We start from the raw sequence: 15,884 nt of genomic DNA, 5'->3' as shown, positions 1-15,884 counted from the left end.
TGGACATTGCATACCTCCAACTGAAAATGTCTACGGTAGGGGTGCCTGGCTGGTTGAATTGGTAGCTCCTGTGACTCTTGATCTTGGGGCTGTGAGTTCAAGCCCCATGCCAGTTGTAGAGAGTACTTAAAAATAAAATCTTTTTAAAAAGTTTATCTGAGGGGTGCCTGGCTGGCTCAGTCAGAGGAGTATGTGACTCTTGCTTTTGGGGTTGTGAGTTTGAGCCTTGCATTTAGTGTAGAGATTACTTAAATAAATAAACAAAAAAAAAATTTAAAACATTAAAAAGTTGATCTGATCTGATCATTTGATCTGATCATTGTTATTAATAAATAAATTCTTCTCTTGCTGTGGCTGGCACTATTATCTGCTTGTCCCAAGGGCTCAGTAGCTCTGAATCACCTCTGACATTCCTCACTACCCATTTTCTTTTGTCTCTTGTAACCTTTTCTGAATAAATTAATTTTTAGGTTTCTTTCATAATTTTCAATAGTTTTTCATAATTTACTTCTAGAATTTGCCAGTCCTGGCCCTGATATTCATGCTTTTGTACAATCCCCTCCTCTTGTGTGTGGAGGGAATTTAGTGACTTGCTTCTAATGAATAGAGTACAGCAAAAGTGATAGGATGTCACTTTCAAAATTAGGCTATAAAAGACTGACTTCTAGGGGCACCTGGATGGCTCAGTGGGTTAAAGCCTCTGCCTTCAGCTCAGGTCATGATCTCAGGGTCCTGGGATTGAGCCCCACATCAGTCTCTCTGCTCCGTGGGGAGCCTGCTTCCTCCTCTCTCTCTGTCTGCCTTTCTGCCTACTTGTCATCTCCGTCAAATAAATAAATAAAATGTTAAAAAAAAAGACTGACTTCTATCCTGCTGCACACTCTTTTGCCTTGATTGTTCACTCTGATGAAGTAGGCTGCCATGGTGGAGAGGTACACATGGCAACGACCTGAGGATGGGCTCCAGCCAACAGCCTATAGGGAACTGAGGCCCTCATCCCAATAGCTCATGGTTCTGGCCAGCAATCCTATGAGTGAGCTTAGAAGTAGATCCTTCCCCAGTGAACCTTGAAATGAGACAATAGATCCCTGCTGACACATTGACTATCACCTTGTGAGAGACCCTGAAGCAGAAGATTTAGCTAAGCCTTGCCTGGTTCCCAACGCACACAAACTGTGTTTTTTAAGCCACTAAGTTTTGGGGTAATATGTTATGGAGTAAGAGGTCACTAATCCAGTGCTGAACTGGAAGTCTTTTTTATTGAATAAGAGCTATGTTGAGAACTCTTTCAAACTTGAAAGAGTTTGAGTTTCTCAGAGAAATCCAGAGTGACGATATCACTCCTAAACTAGCTGGTTTGCATATATTGATATGTTTACTTGCTTAAAAAATACCATGGGAATTTAAAATCAACATTCCTTACGTAGAAAAAAAGTCACAGATGTTAGGACCAAGCATATGTAACCTGTGTAGGATAAGCTAGAATCAGTTTATTTGTAATACCTAAGGATATGGCTCTACCTGGAGAAAAATATAGATTAATCCAAGTAATTATGTGATGTCATATTGCAAGAGAAGTAAATTTAATGGTGCTTTCATGAATTCAGTTGCTTTTCCCCACTGTGTTTGGTCAGGTTGCTTTGCATGTCTAAACAGTCCAAGTGAAGCTTCATGGGCAAATTTTGCTGGGTTGCTGTCATTTGTAGGATCTTGTACTGGGGAACATAAACTCTGATTGTACATATCTTTGGTTACCTAAAAATCCACCCAATCACAAAGGTTTTGCTCAAGGTGAAGTCAACATAGAGGTAGAAAATAAAAAAGAGGCATCATTGTGAAAAGTACATAAGATCTGGAGAACAATGATGCCAGAGCAAAGATGGAACCACTTAGTATATGGTCATTTGGTCTGAAGATGGATCTAGCCTAAGACAAATTTATGTCTTTATTGGAATTTTAATGCTTGGAGAAGTGTGTCTAATATTGGAAAATAATTCAGAATATTTTTGAGTGGTAAGAACAGAACAGAACATAGAAAAGGACAGTCAACAAAGAAAAATCAATCATCTCTGTAGGACCTTCTAATGTATTAATAAATGTTCATTTACAATTAGCTGATGGCGACTGTAGGGTTAAGTGAAGGTTGTCTTCTCTAAGGTTGTCTACTAGGCCAATCTCCTCTGGGCACTTAAGTCCAGTGTTTTAGCTATTGGGACCTGATATTTCAGTTTACTGTCACTCTAATTTCCAGGATTACCTTCCCCTTCCTTTAAATTAAATTTCCTTTCCCCAAATTTCCTCCATTTTGGTTTGATTCTCTGTATATTCCAAGGGTCCAGCAGTACTTCCAGCACATCTACACGTTAACAGAATCCTCTTAGAGACAAAGTATAGTCTTTGTGATCTAATCCATTTGTGATTTCTTAGCACAGAATCATAGATGTGGAAGAGATCATTAGAGTTCATCATTTTTCATGTTCTCCTTTTCTTTCTAGGAATAGAGCTAGATTACATTCTCCAGATTCCCTTGCAGTGAAATGGGATTATATGAACAAGGGCTGGTCAACGGAATGTAGCCAGAAGTGGAAAGTACCACTCTAAGGACTTGCTAATAATGACCCTTCGCCTCTCCCCACAATTCTTTACAACATTTTCTAAGGATTTATTTATTTATTTGAGGAGGTGGGGGAGAGAGAGAGAGAGAGAGAGAATGCATGCCCACGAGTGGGGGAAGGGGCAGAAGGAGAGGGAAAGAGGAAGCAGATTCCCTGCTGACATTGGAACTCCATCCAGGGTTCAATCTCATGACCCTGAGATCACAACCCCAGCTGAAACCAATAGTTGGACACCCAACAAACTGAGCCACCGCAGTGCCCCCCAACATCTTCAGATTAAGGGGATTCTTAATCCTCTCTCCCTTTCTCCATTTGCTGGATGAATGGAGAGATTCTTAGGACCTTGGGAAAGGTGGAGCCCAAGGTGGAAGAAGCCTGTCTCTCTAAATGATGAATGGAACAGCTCTTTCTAAAGACCAGCACTGGCCTGTGCCCTGAGCATCAAATAAATTTTTACGCCAGTTATTAAGTACTTTGGTTTTGGATGTTTTTGTCACAGCATTTTATCTACTCTAACAGATGAGTGCCAGCTTCTGTGGCTTGAGCTTTATTAGGAAGAAAGACATAGTCTAGTAAAATCAATCAATCCCAGCAAAAGATCAGTTGGATTGTTAGGTAAACCTTCTCCATTATCTTTCTCATCCCTTTCATTACAAAGACTAGCAAATTCCCAGATTCAGTGATTAAGCATTCATGCTTTTTTAACATCTTTTTTTTTTTTTTTGACAGAGATCACAAGTAAGCGAGAGAGAGAGAGAGAGAGAGAGAGAGAGAGAGGAAGGAAAGCAGGCTCCCCGCTGAGCAGAGAGCCTGATGCGGGGCTTGATCCCAGGACCCTGAGATCATGACCTGAGCCAAAGGCAGAGGCTTTAACCCACTGAGCCACCCAGGCACCCCACCTTCATGCTTTTTATGACCCTTTCTTTACCTTTTAATGGATTGAATGGGAAGTGTTAAAAAGTTGTGGGTTCCCTACGTGCAGAAACAGTGAGGAATTTGTGTCTGACTCATCTGTGATTGGGATAATCCTACTATACAATGAGGAGTCAGTTTTTTTCACCAGGAGAGTGCTTAGCATCTCTATTTGCTTAAGCCTTGCCCAGATTCAGGTGAGCTGTCTACAGCCTTTACCCATCACTGACTGTTATTTCTTGATGAATGCTCCCACTCACAGCATTACCTCCTTCTATCTCGGAAGAAACCATAGCTTTGAAGTGATTTGAGGATCCTCTCTTCCCAATAGAAATCATGGATTTGCATCACTTAAGGGACCACAAATGGAGTTCTACTTTCCTCGTAAATGTCCACTAGTGGTATTCTCACTTCACAAGTGCGCTACTTCATGGCTACATTGAGCTCACCGTTGCACAAACGTGGCATATTTTTATAATGGTCTCTCCCCATTGGTAATACTGGCTTCTTTTCTTGGGTTGTGTTTTTCTGTCTTTTCCCCTTGAAAAGGTATACTCCCTAGAAAATGCCTTTTGAAACTCTCAGGTAAAGTGTCTACAATATTCCCACAGCACTTTGTTCATCTCTCCATTAATGCATTTTGGGATATGGCTCTAGGAATGTGACTATATTTAATCTTTTTTCAGCAATCTGAATCCTAGTACTGTCAAGCACATAATGTGTGCTCTGTAAAATATTTGCAGAATGAATAATTGAAAGTGAGTAATGGAAGTGATGAATGAGCTTCACCTTAAAGCAGTGTCACCTAGAGGCCCTTAGCACATACTATACTACAGAATCCACTTCTTTGAGGACTCCCTGATATCCATAGATACCCCTTTGTTTTTGGCATTAAAGTGATCTCTTCCCATTTTGAGAAAGTGAGGTTTAATGTCTATACTTACCTTTGGGGGCTATCTCATTCTTACAGAACTTAAATCTTTTCTGAATGCCCTAGTCGTTTCTTTAGTCTCCTCATGGCAGACTTCATTTCCTGATTCCTGAGGGTGTAGATCATTGGATTGAGCAAAGGGGAGATGACAGTGAAGGTGACAGAAATGGCTTTATCTGTGGGGAGGGCAGTGAAGGGCCGGGCATAGACATAGATACAGGGTACAAAATGCAGGGTCACCACAGTGATGTGGGAGGTGCAGGTGGAGATGGCTTTTCTCCTCCCCTCCCCAGCGTGAGACCTCAGCATAGCCAGGATGACTGTATAAGATATGAGGAGAAAGAAGAAAATAAACCAACTGACCAATCCATTATTGGAAATCATCAGGAGCTCCATGGTGAAGGTGTCAGTGCAGGCAAGTTTGAGGACCTGAGGGACATCACAATAGAAAGTGTCAAGAACATTTGGTCCACAGAAGGGGAGGGGAAGCAACAGAGAAATCTGCACAATGGAGTGGACAAAGCCCCCCACCCAGGAGGCCAGCACCAGGCTAGTACATCGTCCCTTACTCATGATAGTCATATAGTGAAGGGGTCTTGAGATAGCTATATAGCGATCAAAGGCCATGACAGAGAGAGAAAAAACATCTGCTCCTCCCAGAAGGTGGAAGAAGAACATTTGAGTGACACAGCCATTGAAGGAGATGGTTTTTCTCTTTGATAGAAGATCCACTAGGACCTTGGGAGCAGTGATGGAGGAAAAGCAGATGTCCAAGATAGAGAGATTGCGGAGCAGGAAGTACATGGGGGTGTGAAGGTGAGCCTCACAGGTCACAGTGACCATGATGAGGAGGTTTCCCAGCAGAGTTGTTGTATACACTATAAACAAGAAGACAAACAAGACCCAGCTCAGTTCTCGAGACTGGGTAATACCCAGGAAAATAAATTCTTTCACTCTGGTATAATTTCCCTGATCCATTGGGTCACAGATCCTTTTCAAGTATATATTTGGAAGAAATAACAAAGCAGTTAAGGAATGTGTTATAACATCTACTGTTGTCTTTTCTGTCTCTTGACTCTTGGTGTTTTTCTTGGGAGGAAGCTCTTTTCCCATGCATGTGTTGTGCCTGCAATTCAGCATGCCACCAGTAGGTGGAAGATTATCTGGGTTTTTGACTCCCGTCATCCAAGCTGATGGGTTCTATCAGAATGGTCACTGAAATACAGGTAACAGGTCTGTGAACTTACTCAATTGTACTTTTACAATACAATCTGACACTTAAAATAATAAACAATAAACATAAATTTGACTATATGAAGAATTTTGTTCACAAATACGTCACAACAATTAAAAGATAATCTACAGATGGGATGATGTATGTACAATATGTATATCTGAAAAAAAAAATCATGTCCAGAATATATAAAAAAAAGCGTACAAAGCAGGGGGAAAAAAAGATGACAACTGGATCAGAAAACGACAAAGGCATGAACCAGAACTGCTCAAACGAGAATATCCAACTGCCAGTTCAACTTGATTAGTTATCAGAAAAATGCAAATTAAAATTGCAGGAAGAAACTACTACCTACACACCCACATGGCTAAATGGAAAACGATCAGAAATGCCAGGTGATAGTGAAGATGTGGAACTGAACTCATATAGTTCAGAAGGGTGTGTGAAATTGGCACAGCCACTCTATGGTCAGGGTCTATCTGCTCATGCTGTATACATATCTCATAGGATGGAGGTAGGTACCTAAGAACATCTCTTCTACTCCTAGGAAGTCTGTATGCACGTCACAGGCAACACAGGACATATCCTACAATGTTCACAGGAGCACTATTTGTAATTGCTTCAAACTGGAGAAAGACACAAACACCCACCAACAGTAGGAAAGATAAATTGTGTTAAATCCACACAAGACATCAGTGGGAATGATCTATGCTGTGCGCAATGGTATAAACGAACCTTGTTATGTTTATAATGTGGAGCCAGATTATCCAGGCACAAAGGAATGCACACTCTCCTATTTTGTTTACAAAAAGGATAAAAAAGATACAAAATGAAAGGAAACGTGAAGAAGGTTTCTAAGGTGCTGGTAATGTTCTGTTTCTTGATCAGGGTTATTGTTTTAAAGGCGTATTCAACATGTGTGAAAATTCATACAGCTGTACATTCATGGATGGGCATTTTCTGTATGTATGTACATCATACTTCCATGAAATGTAAAACGTAATAATCCTGTGGTGATTATAACATTTTAATCTCATACTTAAGGAATGAATTTCATCGAAAGTGACATTAAATGGACCACTCACTTTCACTATAGTTACTTTTAGAGTTTTGCAGTTGTAGCCCTTACCAGGTACAAACTCAGGGTTGCCTTCTTATTTTTCTCTCACTTAGAGACGTAAGGGCCTCCCAAATCCTTATATTATGTAGGCTCCCCTGTAGTTCTTTCTCTGATTCTAGTTTTAATTTCTGCATTTTTTTCATTTTGTTCCTCTAATCTTAGGGAAAAAAATTCCTTAACTGACCACGGTTCCCCACGCAGGACTCTCTTTTTTTGCTCCCATAGAAACATAAGATAAGAGCTCCTCCCCATTCCATTATCATTTGTTCCAATTCAGCTCAGTCTCCCTGTCTTGGGGCTTTAGTAACGACATGGAGTGACAAGAATAAATGTTCAGAATAATGACTGCAAGAGACTTCAGGTCTCCAGGATCCCAGAATTAAGAATTGCCCTCACCATATACTCACCATGGCTAGAAGGTAGAGAAATCATTTCAGGAATCTGATCAATCTGGACAGCAGAAGTGTACTTTAATGGATGACAGCAATCCACTCTAGAATATTTCTTTTGGATACTGGAATGATAAGTTAACAGGTTTCAAATCTTTTGCTCCAGAAACCACTGCAATAAGCCCGAATTTTCTATGCCTCATGTCCTCTCCCTCCCTCCTTTCTTTCTCGCTCCTGTTTTTCTTTACCATATCTCTTTTCTTTATTTTGTTCCTTATATACCATTTCCATGATGGTATTAGGATTCTTCTAATTTATACACATATACATATAATATGTACAGTTGGTTAAGCATCTGCCTTTGTCTCAGGTCATGATCCCAGGGTTCTGGGATGGAGCCCTGCATTCGGCTTCCTCCTCAGCAGGGAGTCTGCTTCTCCCTCTCCCTCTGGCTGCCTCTCTGCCTGCTACACCACCTGCTCATGCTCTTTCTCTCTCTCTGTTAAATAAATGAATAAAATCTTTAAAAATTATGTATATATAATGCACATATATGTGCCTACACACACACACACACACACACACACAAACACACATACAAAAGGAGAATTATTATGAAGCATTGGCTCACACTAGTATGGAGGCTGAGAAGTCCCACGGTTTGCTGTCTAGAAGCTGCAGACCCAGGAAAGCTATTGGTATGAATCCGCCCTAGTCTGATGGCCTGAAAAACAGGGAACCAATGGTATAAATGATGAGATGAGATGTTCTGACTCAAGCAGTGAGGCAGGAGAAAGGGTGCGAATCTCTCCTTCTTCCACTTTTTGTCAAACCATTCAGGTCCCCAAAGGATTGGAAGATGTCCACCTTAGCTGGGAAGGGCAATTCATCTACTCTACCAAGTCCACCCACTCAAAAACTAATCTCATCTGGAAACACCCTCACAGATACACCCAGAAATAATAATTAATCTGGGTACCCCGTAGCCTTCAAGTTGGCATAGAAAATTAAGCATTATGATGACGGTCAGATCATTTTTTTTAAAAGAGAGAGAGTGCACATGCACACAAGTGATGGGGGGAGGGGCAGAGGGAGAAGGAGAAGGGGAATCTTAAGCAGGCTCCACGACCAGTGCAGAGCCTCTCATGGGCCTCGATCTCACTACACTGAGATCATAACCTGAGCCGAAATCAAGAGTCAGATGCTTAATCACCTGAGCCACCCAGGCGCCACCGAGATGACCTTTTTGAGGGAAAGGTGACTCAAACATCTGTCTTTTCTTTAAGAAGTTTACAGTGAAAACAGTAAGAGTGTTGTAGCTTGTGCAATCAGTGGACAGAATAGTGAGGAGGTATAAAATCATGGCAGATATACACAAAAACCAGCCCCATTTGGGCACATAATGCTTGTAAACCCTGTCTACCAGTCCAGATGAACAGAATCGCCCCACACTTGCATTTGGGATACACCTGGGTGGATCAGCTGGAGTGCTTAGCCATTTGGGTTTTGCCACTTCCTAGCTGGCATCACCTTTGGCAAGTTACTTACCAACAGTCCCGAGCTCATGGTAAACATAAGATTCACAGGGCATGGCTTAGCGTTAGTTCCTAGCCTGCATCATTAGAGTTCATCAGCAACACGCTGACAATAAGACCTACCTCATACGAAGGATCCTTCTTAGGAGTGGGTGAGATTATATATCCGTTTCAGAAGCGGTTGGGGAAGTGGATTCTGCTAGGTGCTACTCTGTGTCATCAGCCTCGGGGGACGGCTTCTTCCTTACACATGCCAGGTCCACCTGCGGAGGCTTGTCTGAGAGCAGCTCCTCTTGTTGGTTCAAAGCCCTCTCTCCAACATTTTGGGGCAGATTTAATGTGCAATCTCTTCTTTGGTAATATTTTTCTTTGTTGCTCAAAAAATTCAGAATACTGTATCACATAACTGCTTATAAACACCAATACATTTATTTTTGTATGCAGTTGTAAATAGAGGTATTCATATTAAAAAAACCAATCCCCAGTTGGAAAGGCGGTCATCTGGATATCAAGCTCTGTGGGCAGGGAACGGTGGCAGTGGTTGGGGTGATGAGGGTCTGTGCAACTTTCAAGGTCTCAGCATTATGGAACTATGAGCAGAATAATGAAGCTCTACTATGCTTACTCTGTCTTTTTAAAATAAAGATTTTACTTATTTATTTGACAGAGAGAGAGTTCACAAGCAGGGAGAGTGGCAGAGTGAGAGGGAGAAGCAGGCTTCCCACTGAGCAGAGAGCCTAATGTGGGCCTTGATGTGGAGCCTGATGTGGAGCTCAATCCCAGAACCCTGGGATCATGACCTGAACTAAAGGCAGTTGCTTAACCAACTGAGCCACCCAGGCGTCCCTATTTTTTGCTTGCTCTTAGTGAACATGAATGGAGTGATTCTTATATGCTATTCTGACTGCATCATTTTATCTTTTCCAAAACCTATAGTATCCACATGAAATAGATATTATCTTGATTTCTCAAGTGAGGACGCTGAGGCACAGAAAGGTTAAGTAAATTGCTCAAGGTCTCACAGCTGGGAGAGCCATGGCTCAAACTAAGATTTGTCTTATTGCAAAGACTGATGCTGTTAACCTAGGGAAATTCTACTTCTTCCCAGTGTTGATCAGCCCTTCCCAGAAAATGCTGCAAAGAAAAAATAATCTTTCCAAATCAAGTGAAAGTAGTACGTGGGTGTTAGGAGACCACACATCCTCTCCTGTGAGAGGATATCAGAGTGACTAGGGATTTTGAAAGAGTAGACTTTGCCATCTTCGGAGGCTCCTTCATCAACTACATGCTCTGCTCCAGGGCAAGGTGCAGAAGTGAGATCTGAGTAGCATCACCTTAAATATAAATTCCTCTTGGAACTAACGGCTCTGGTGGGTTCCAATGGATGCTGTCTTTTTATGAAGACTGGGAAGGATACTTTGAGAGCATTAGATTATGCATATCGGATTGAAACACATACATAATACAGAGTGGGGAAGGGGAATGGAAAAAGAAATAAGTTTTATGTTTCTTTGCAAGGTGGCGATACAGAGCACAAGAATTTCTCAGAAATCACCTCGAAGGGGACCATCCTTAGGAAACAAGCTTGTCACATATGTTGGACAGAGTCTGTAGCTACAAGGTTACCCTGTACCCCAGCTTTCCACTGGGTAAAGGCTGCCCCAATCTCTACATGGAGTTAAAGCTCTCATGTCACAGTTTTCTTTTTCCCAATACTGAAGAGCCTCTATTCTTAATTGAATCTCCAGAAGTTTTAAGAGCATGGGTCATATTCATTAGTACATGAGGGCATAGATAAGCTAGCCATTAAAACACCTTACTCAAAACCCCCAAACTTCCATTCCCAGCCAAGAAACATACATTGAATTCAAGAATATTGATTTGGAGCTGTTTTTCCATGGCAGTCACCCTCCTGAGAGCTGGGATATTAGCACCTTCTCAACTACCTTCAACACTTTGAACTTCAACTTCCCACCAAGCAGAATATGTCCCATCCCTGAAGCCAACTTACCTTCTTCTTGTATTCTGTAAGCCCCACTTTCCCTTTTCTTAAGAGTGATTTGCTTCATTAGAATTTTGGTTTCAATAGGAACATCCTTATATACTTGCCATGTTTCTGAAAAATCAACACTGACAGCTTTTTAGTTTCAGAAGTTCACGCATACCAGCACTAACTGACTTCAGTCTCCAAGTGGGAAATTGATCCTCTTATGATGCTCAAACTGCATCTTAGAAGAAATAGGTTCTGGGGAAATTCTATGTTTAATGCAAAGCCTAACTCAAGGTTAGTTAGTGGTTTTGTTATTTTCTTCCTTCAGATGGGAAAAGGCAGCCTTAGGGAATCACATCCTACTGACTCTTCAACTTTGCCTTACAGTTTCTCAGTTGCCTCGATTAGTCCCTCAGCCACAAGCCCAATATAGGAATGAGCAAAGGGAATATTGTTGGTTATGAACAAGGAAAGCTTAGTGGCCAATTCTGTGAAGTTCCTATGGGAGTCATTAAAACGTCACCAAGTCCTACTCCTCTCCCTCATCTCTTCTCTGTCCCCATCTCACACATAATGCTGAGGTCCCAGAACACGTTCAGGATGTGTTCTTTTCTCTGGAGGAAGCATTATCATCTTTGGCTCAAGAAGATAGCATTGTGTTCAACCACACCAAGGACCGTGCAGTCTTCCTCCTGACCAAAATCCATTAACTTGCAATCAGCTGGGAAATGAAACTTAAGTAAAAGAGCCTCCATAGAAAAATCAAAACCCTGTGACTACTGATAGGGCAACTCTCAGAGACTGGACAGTGTAGATTTATCTGTGCAGTTTCTGTTTAATACAATATATACATTGCCCCTGTATGATTACTTTAATTTTTAAGAACAATTTTATTTTTAAGTAATCTCTACACCCAATGTGGGGTTCAAACTCACGAGTCCAAGGTCAAGAGTCACGTGTTCTGCCAACTGAGCCAGACAAGGGCACCCCCTCACCCCACCCCATGCGATTACTTTAATCTACTACATGTCTGAGGTTCCTAGTTCACTTAAAACCTAAGGAGGTAGCACAGTGACAGCTCTTGATACTCATCAGTTTAGTTACTTTAACATCATTTTATATTATTCGGTTCATGGCTACCCAGAGATGTTTATCACTAACGTGTTTGATTCACGGAACAACGCGAGAAAGGGTAATTTGAAAGCTATATGTATGCCCAGGGTCTGTTAAATTTTCTATGGTTCTTAGTGGTAGAACTTAAGAAATAATAAAAACTGATTTAAATGGAAAACCTGCAGTCCAAGCTGTGATTTGATGTCATTCAGATAAATGATGTATGTTCGTGTCATCAAATGCTATTGCTTTCCCCTTCCTCTGAATTACTGATCAGGTTATGTTGTGCATTTTGACATGGTTTGAGGAGGTGTCAGGAGCAATGGTGTGGCAGCGGTTTCTGGGTTCTTGCCCTTGGGGATTATGCTTCTGCAACACAATGATTCAGACCCCATATATCTTTGGTGCCATACAATTCTGACATAGTGATAACAATCTGATTTGAGTGAGTCACCAGAGATAAGGTGGAAAGGAAAGGACACATTTGCATGAAAAGGACTATAAAGTGGCTTGTGGTGTGTATCTTTTATAAGCAGTTTCATAAGGAAAAGCCTAAGGGCTGTTGAGAACAGAGCTACCTGAGTAATGGAGCAGGACTATGAATGGTGACTTGACCAGTATGAATTATTCTTGGAATTTTCATGCTAGAGGATGTAGGTTAATATTGTCAAATTTAGAATTGATTGATCAGGTGACAGGAAATGGCAAACAATTGAGCCAGTTAGTGAATGCTTATAGGGCCAGCCCAGATCTGATGACAGATAAAACTGAAGTCCGTCCTCAACACTCAACTCCCTTTGGCTAACTCTCCTCCGGCTCTTTTCTGTCCTACTGACTCTGACTTTTTGGTCTGGTCCCTTATCTCACTTTCAAAGCTAAGGTTTATCTTTGGCTCATTATCTTCTTTTTTTTTTTTTTTTTAAAGATTTTATTTATTTATTTGACACAGAGAGATCACAAGTAGGCAGAGAGGCAGGCAGAGAGAGAGAGGAGGAAGCAGGCTCCCTGCTGAGCAGAGAGCCCGATGCGGGACTCGATCCCAGGACCCTGAGATCATGACCTGAGCTGAAGGCAGCGGCTTAACCCACTGAGCCACCCAGGCACCCTCATTATCTTCTTTTGATCTGAAACTCTTTAGCCTTGCAACTTATCAGCTGTAGAGTGTCTATTTAAGCTTTTGTGGTGACAGAAAGCCAGAAATTTTAAGATGATAGATGTTTTGAATTCAATGTACATCCCTTTGTTTTTTATCCCATCAGGTTTTTTCCTCCTAATAATGAGGAATATGGGCCATATAAGAGAAGAGGTTAATGGGAGGTTGAATGTGTGTTAGGCAGAGCAGTAAGGGTGACATTGAGAATGACATTTGCCTTGCACTGAACATTTACTATCTGCCAGGCATTGTGTGTTTCACACATGTCATCTCCTTTTAACCTTACCAGTGACTCCATGAGATGCATAATATAAGTATCTTTGTATAGTGAACTATAACCTATGGAGAGACAAGATAATTTGCTCAAGATTACACAGCTGATGGATAGCAGAGATAAACATTGGATCCAGGTCACAATACTTACTTTTTACTTTACTTCTTTACCAGCTTTTCCAGATAAAACACTAACCTGTACCACCTCTTCCCAAACACCAACAGACTGAAAAACAGACAGTTAGAATTTTACCTTCTTTAACACCTCCTCTCTTCCTCCCTGGGGGCAAGAACGTAAATCCTCCAAGCTGAAGCTAATCTGAGACTGGAAAATCAGTTCTTCAATAGTGAAAATGGGTTGCTTTTCATGTAGGATCCCTGAGGTTCTGCCTTTGTCTAAATTTAGAACATTGAGAATGTGAATCTTGAGATGTGAATCTGGCACGTCTGGTTCTGCATGAGATAAATCCTTTTAGGACATAAGGGGAAAGCTTCCCAAGTTCTTCATTACTGATAGGAATCTAGGAGGACAACCATTATGTACTGTTGAGGTTCTCAAAAGGTCAGGGGCCCATATGGAGTTTAACTGGGCTGAGAAAATTTCTTACTCTGTGATAGGCCATATGTATCCATATATGTGTACTACAGAAGCACTGATCATAAGATCTTTCCTAGAACAGGATTGTAGTTTGGTATAGACAGTTCTAGTAATTAACACATTGCAGCCATGTGAAGGAAGAGCAACAGATTAGGTGTCTGAAGACTGATCTCTACAATTTATTTGATATAAGATCTTGAGCAAATCACTCATGTCTAGGCTTCTATTAACTTACCTCTTTTTTAAAAATAGTTTTTATTTTATTTTATTATTATTATTTTAAAAAGATTTTATTTATTTATTTGACAGAGAGAGAGAAAAATCACAAGTAGGCAGAGGCAGGCAGAGGGGAAGGGGGAAGCAGGCTTCCTGCTGAGCAGAGAGCCAGATGCAGGGCTGGATGCAGGGCTGGATGCAGGGCTGAATGCAGGGCTGGATCCCAGGACCCTGAGATCATGACCTGAGCTGAAGGCAGAGGCTTAACCCACTGAGCCACCCAGGCGCCCCTAACTTGCCTCTTGAAAAAGGATTCAATCAATTTCTTTACCTGCCATGTAGTTGTCCTCGAATAAAAATACACAATCAGTTCAGTCTCACAATAATAATCACTTTATGCTTACCAGAAGCTTGAGTCATTAGTAATCTATTAACTTAAATAGGAAAATAAATTGTTATCTAGTAAGTATAGTTGATTTATTGACAATATATTCAAGTATATAAATATGACTCTATAGAAAAAATAATGGAAGGAGTCCTTGGTGATGAATAAGTTGAAGATTCTTACACTATTCCATCATGAAAGGCATGAGTCTTCTCCTCAGTCTCCTCATGGCTGACTTCATTTCCTGGTTCCTCAGGGTGTAGATCAGAGGGTTCAGCAGTGGGGAGATGACAGTGAAGGTGACAGAAATGGCTTTATCTGAGGGGAGGGCTTTGAAGGGCCGGGCGTAGACATAGATACAGGGCACAAAGTGCAGAGTCACCACAATAATGTGGGAGGTGCAGGTGGAGATGGCTTTCCTCCTCCCCTCTCCAGTGTGAGACCTCAGCATCATTAAGATGACAGTGTAGGACACAAGCAGGAAAATAAACCACAGGGTAGTGACTAAGCCATTGTTGGAAATCATCAGGAGCTCAAGTGCAAAGGTGTCTGTACAGGCGAGTTTGAGTACCTGGGGGACATCGCAGTAGAAAGTGTCAAGAATGTTGGGTCCACAGAAGGGGAGGGGCAGCAACAGGGAAATCTGCACGATGGAGTGGACAAAGCCCCCCAACCAGGAGGCCACAATGAGGGCAGTGCATCGCCCCCTACTCATGATGGTCACGTAGTGCAGAGGCTTGGAGATGGCCATGTAGCGATCGAAGGCCATGACAGAGAGAGAAAAAATGTCTGCTCCACCGAGAAGGTGGAAGAAGAACATCTGTGTCATGCAGCTTGTATAGGAGATGGTCTTTATCTTCGACAGAAGGTCTATGAGAACCTTGGGAGCAGTGATGGAGGAGAAGCAGATGTCAAGCATGGCTAGATTGCGGAGCAGGAAGTACATGGGAGTGTGAAGGCAGGACTCACAGGTCACAGTGACCATGATGAGGAGGTTTCCCAGAAGAGTTATCATGTACACCAAACACAAAGAAAGAAATAAGACCAAACTCAGGTCTTGGGACTGAGTAAGTCCCAGAAATATAAATTCTTTTACCCTTGTGCTATTTCCCAACTCCATTGAATCATGTTTCCTCTTCTTTGTGTAGCTTGGGAAAAATGAAAAATACTATTTCAGAAAGTGCTCACTGTCCCTTAATATATCAGACAGAGTTAGGTATTAGATCTTGAAAATGAGTGTGCTCCTATTACCACATGAAAAGCTGTCCTGAGGTTATTGCTAATGTATAGAAAATGACATCTGATTAACACAAACATGCATCTAATTAAAAATTAGAAATATTTTAGATGTGGCATAAAAACAACATTCTAAGTATAGAAGTTCTAAGTATTCAAGATAAATAGGCAGATGTTAAATATT

The 15,884-nt window shown here is 41.4% G+C and overlaps 2 protein-coding genes across 2 annotated transcripts; both read right to left on the bottom strand.

The window, feature by feature from the left end:
* Positions 1-4,500: 4,500 nt before the first annotated feature.
* LOC131813083 (olfactory receptor 4D9) lies at positions 4,501-5,436 on the bottom strand. The gene has a single exon (XM_059143250.1). The coding sequence runs from the start codon at positions 5,434-5,436 to the stop codon at positions 4,501-4,503; it is 936 nt and encodes a 311-aa protein (XP_058999233.1).
* A 9,212-nt stretch (positions 5,437-14,648) lies between these two features.
* LOC131813076 (olfactory receptor 4D11) lies at positions 14,649-15,584 on the bottom strand. Its single transcript, XM_059143237.1, has one exon. It carries the CDS (start codon positions 15,582-15,584, stop codon positions 14,649-14,651), a length of 936 nt encoding a protein of 311 aa, XP_058999220.1.
* Between the last annotated feature and the right edge of the window lie 300 nt (positions 15,585-15,884).

This window comes from Mustela lutreola, chromosome 1 (assembly GCF_030435805.1).
Source record: "Mustela lutreola isolate mMusLut2 chromosome 1, mMusLut2.pri, whole genome shotgun sequence".
NCBI lineage: Eukaryota > Metazoa > Chordata > Mammalia > Carnivora > Mustelidae > Mustela > Mustela lutreola.
Note: the sequence above shows the minus strand (reverse complement) of the source record. Positions and strands in the feature narration are given on the sequence as shown.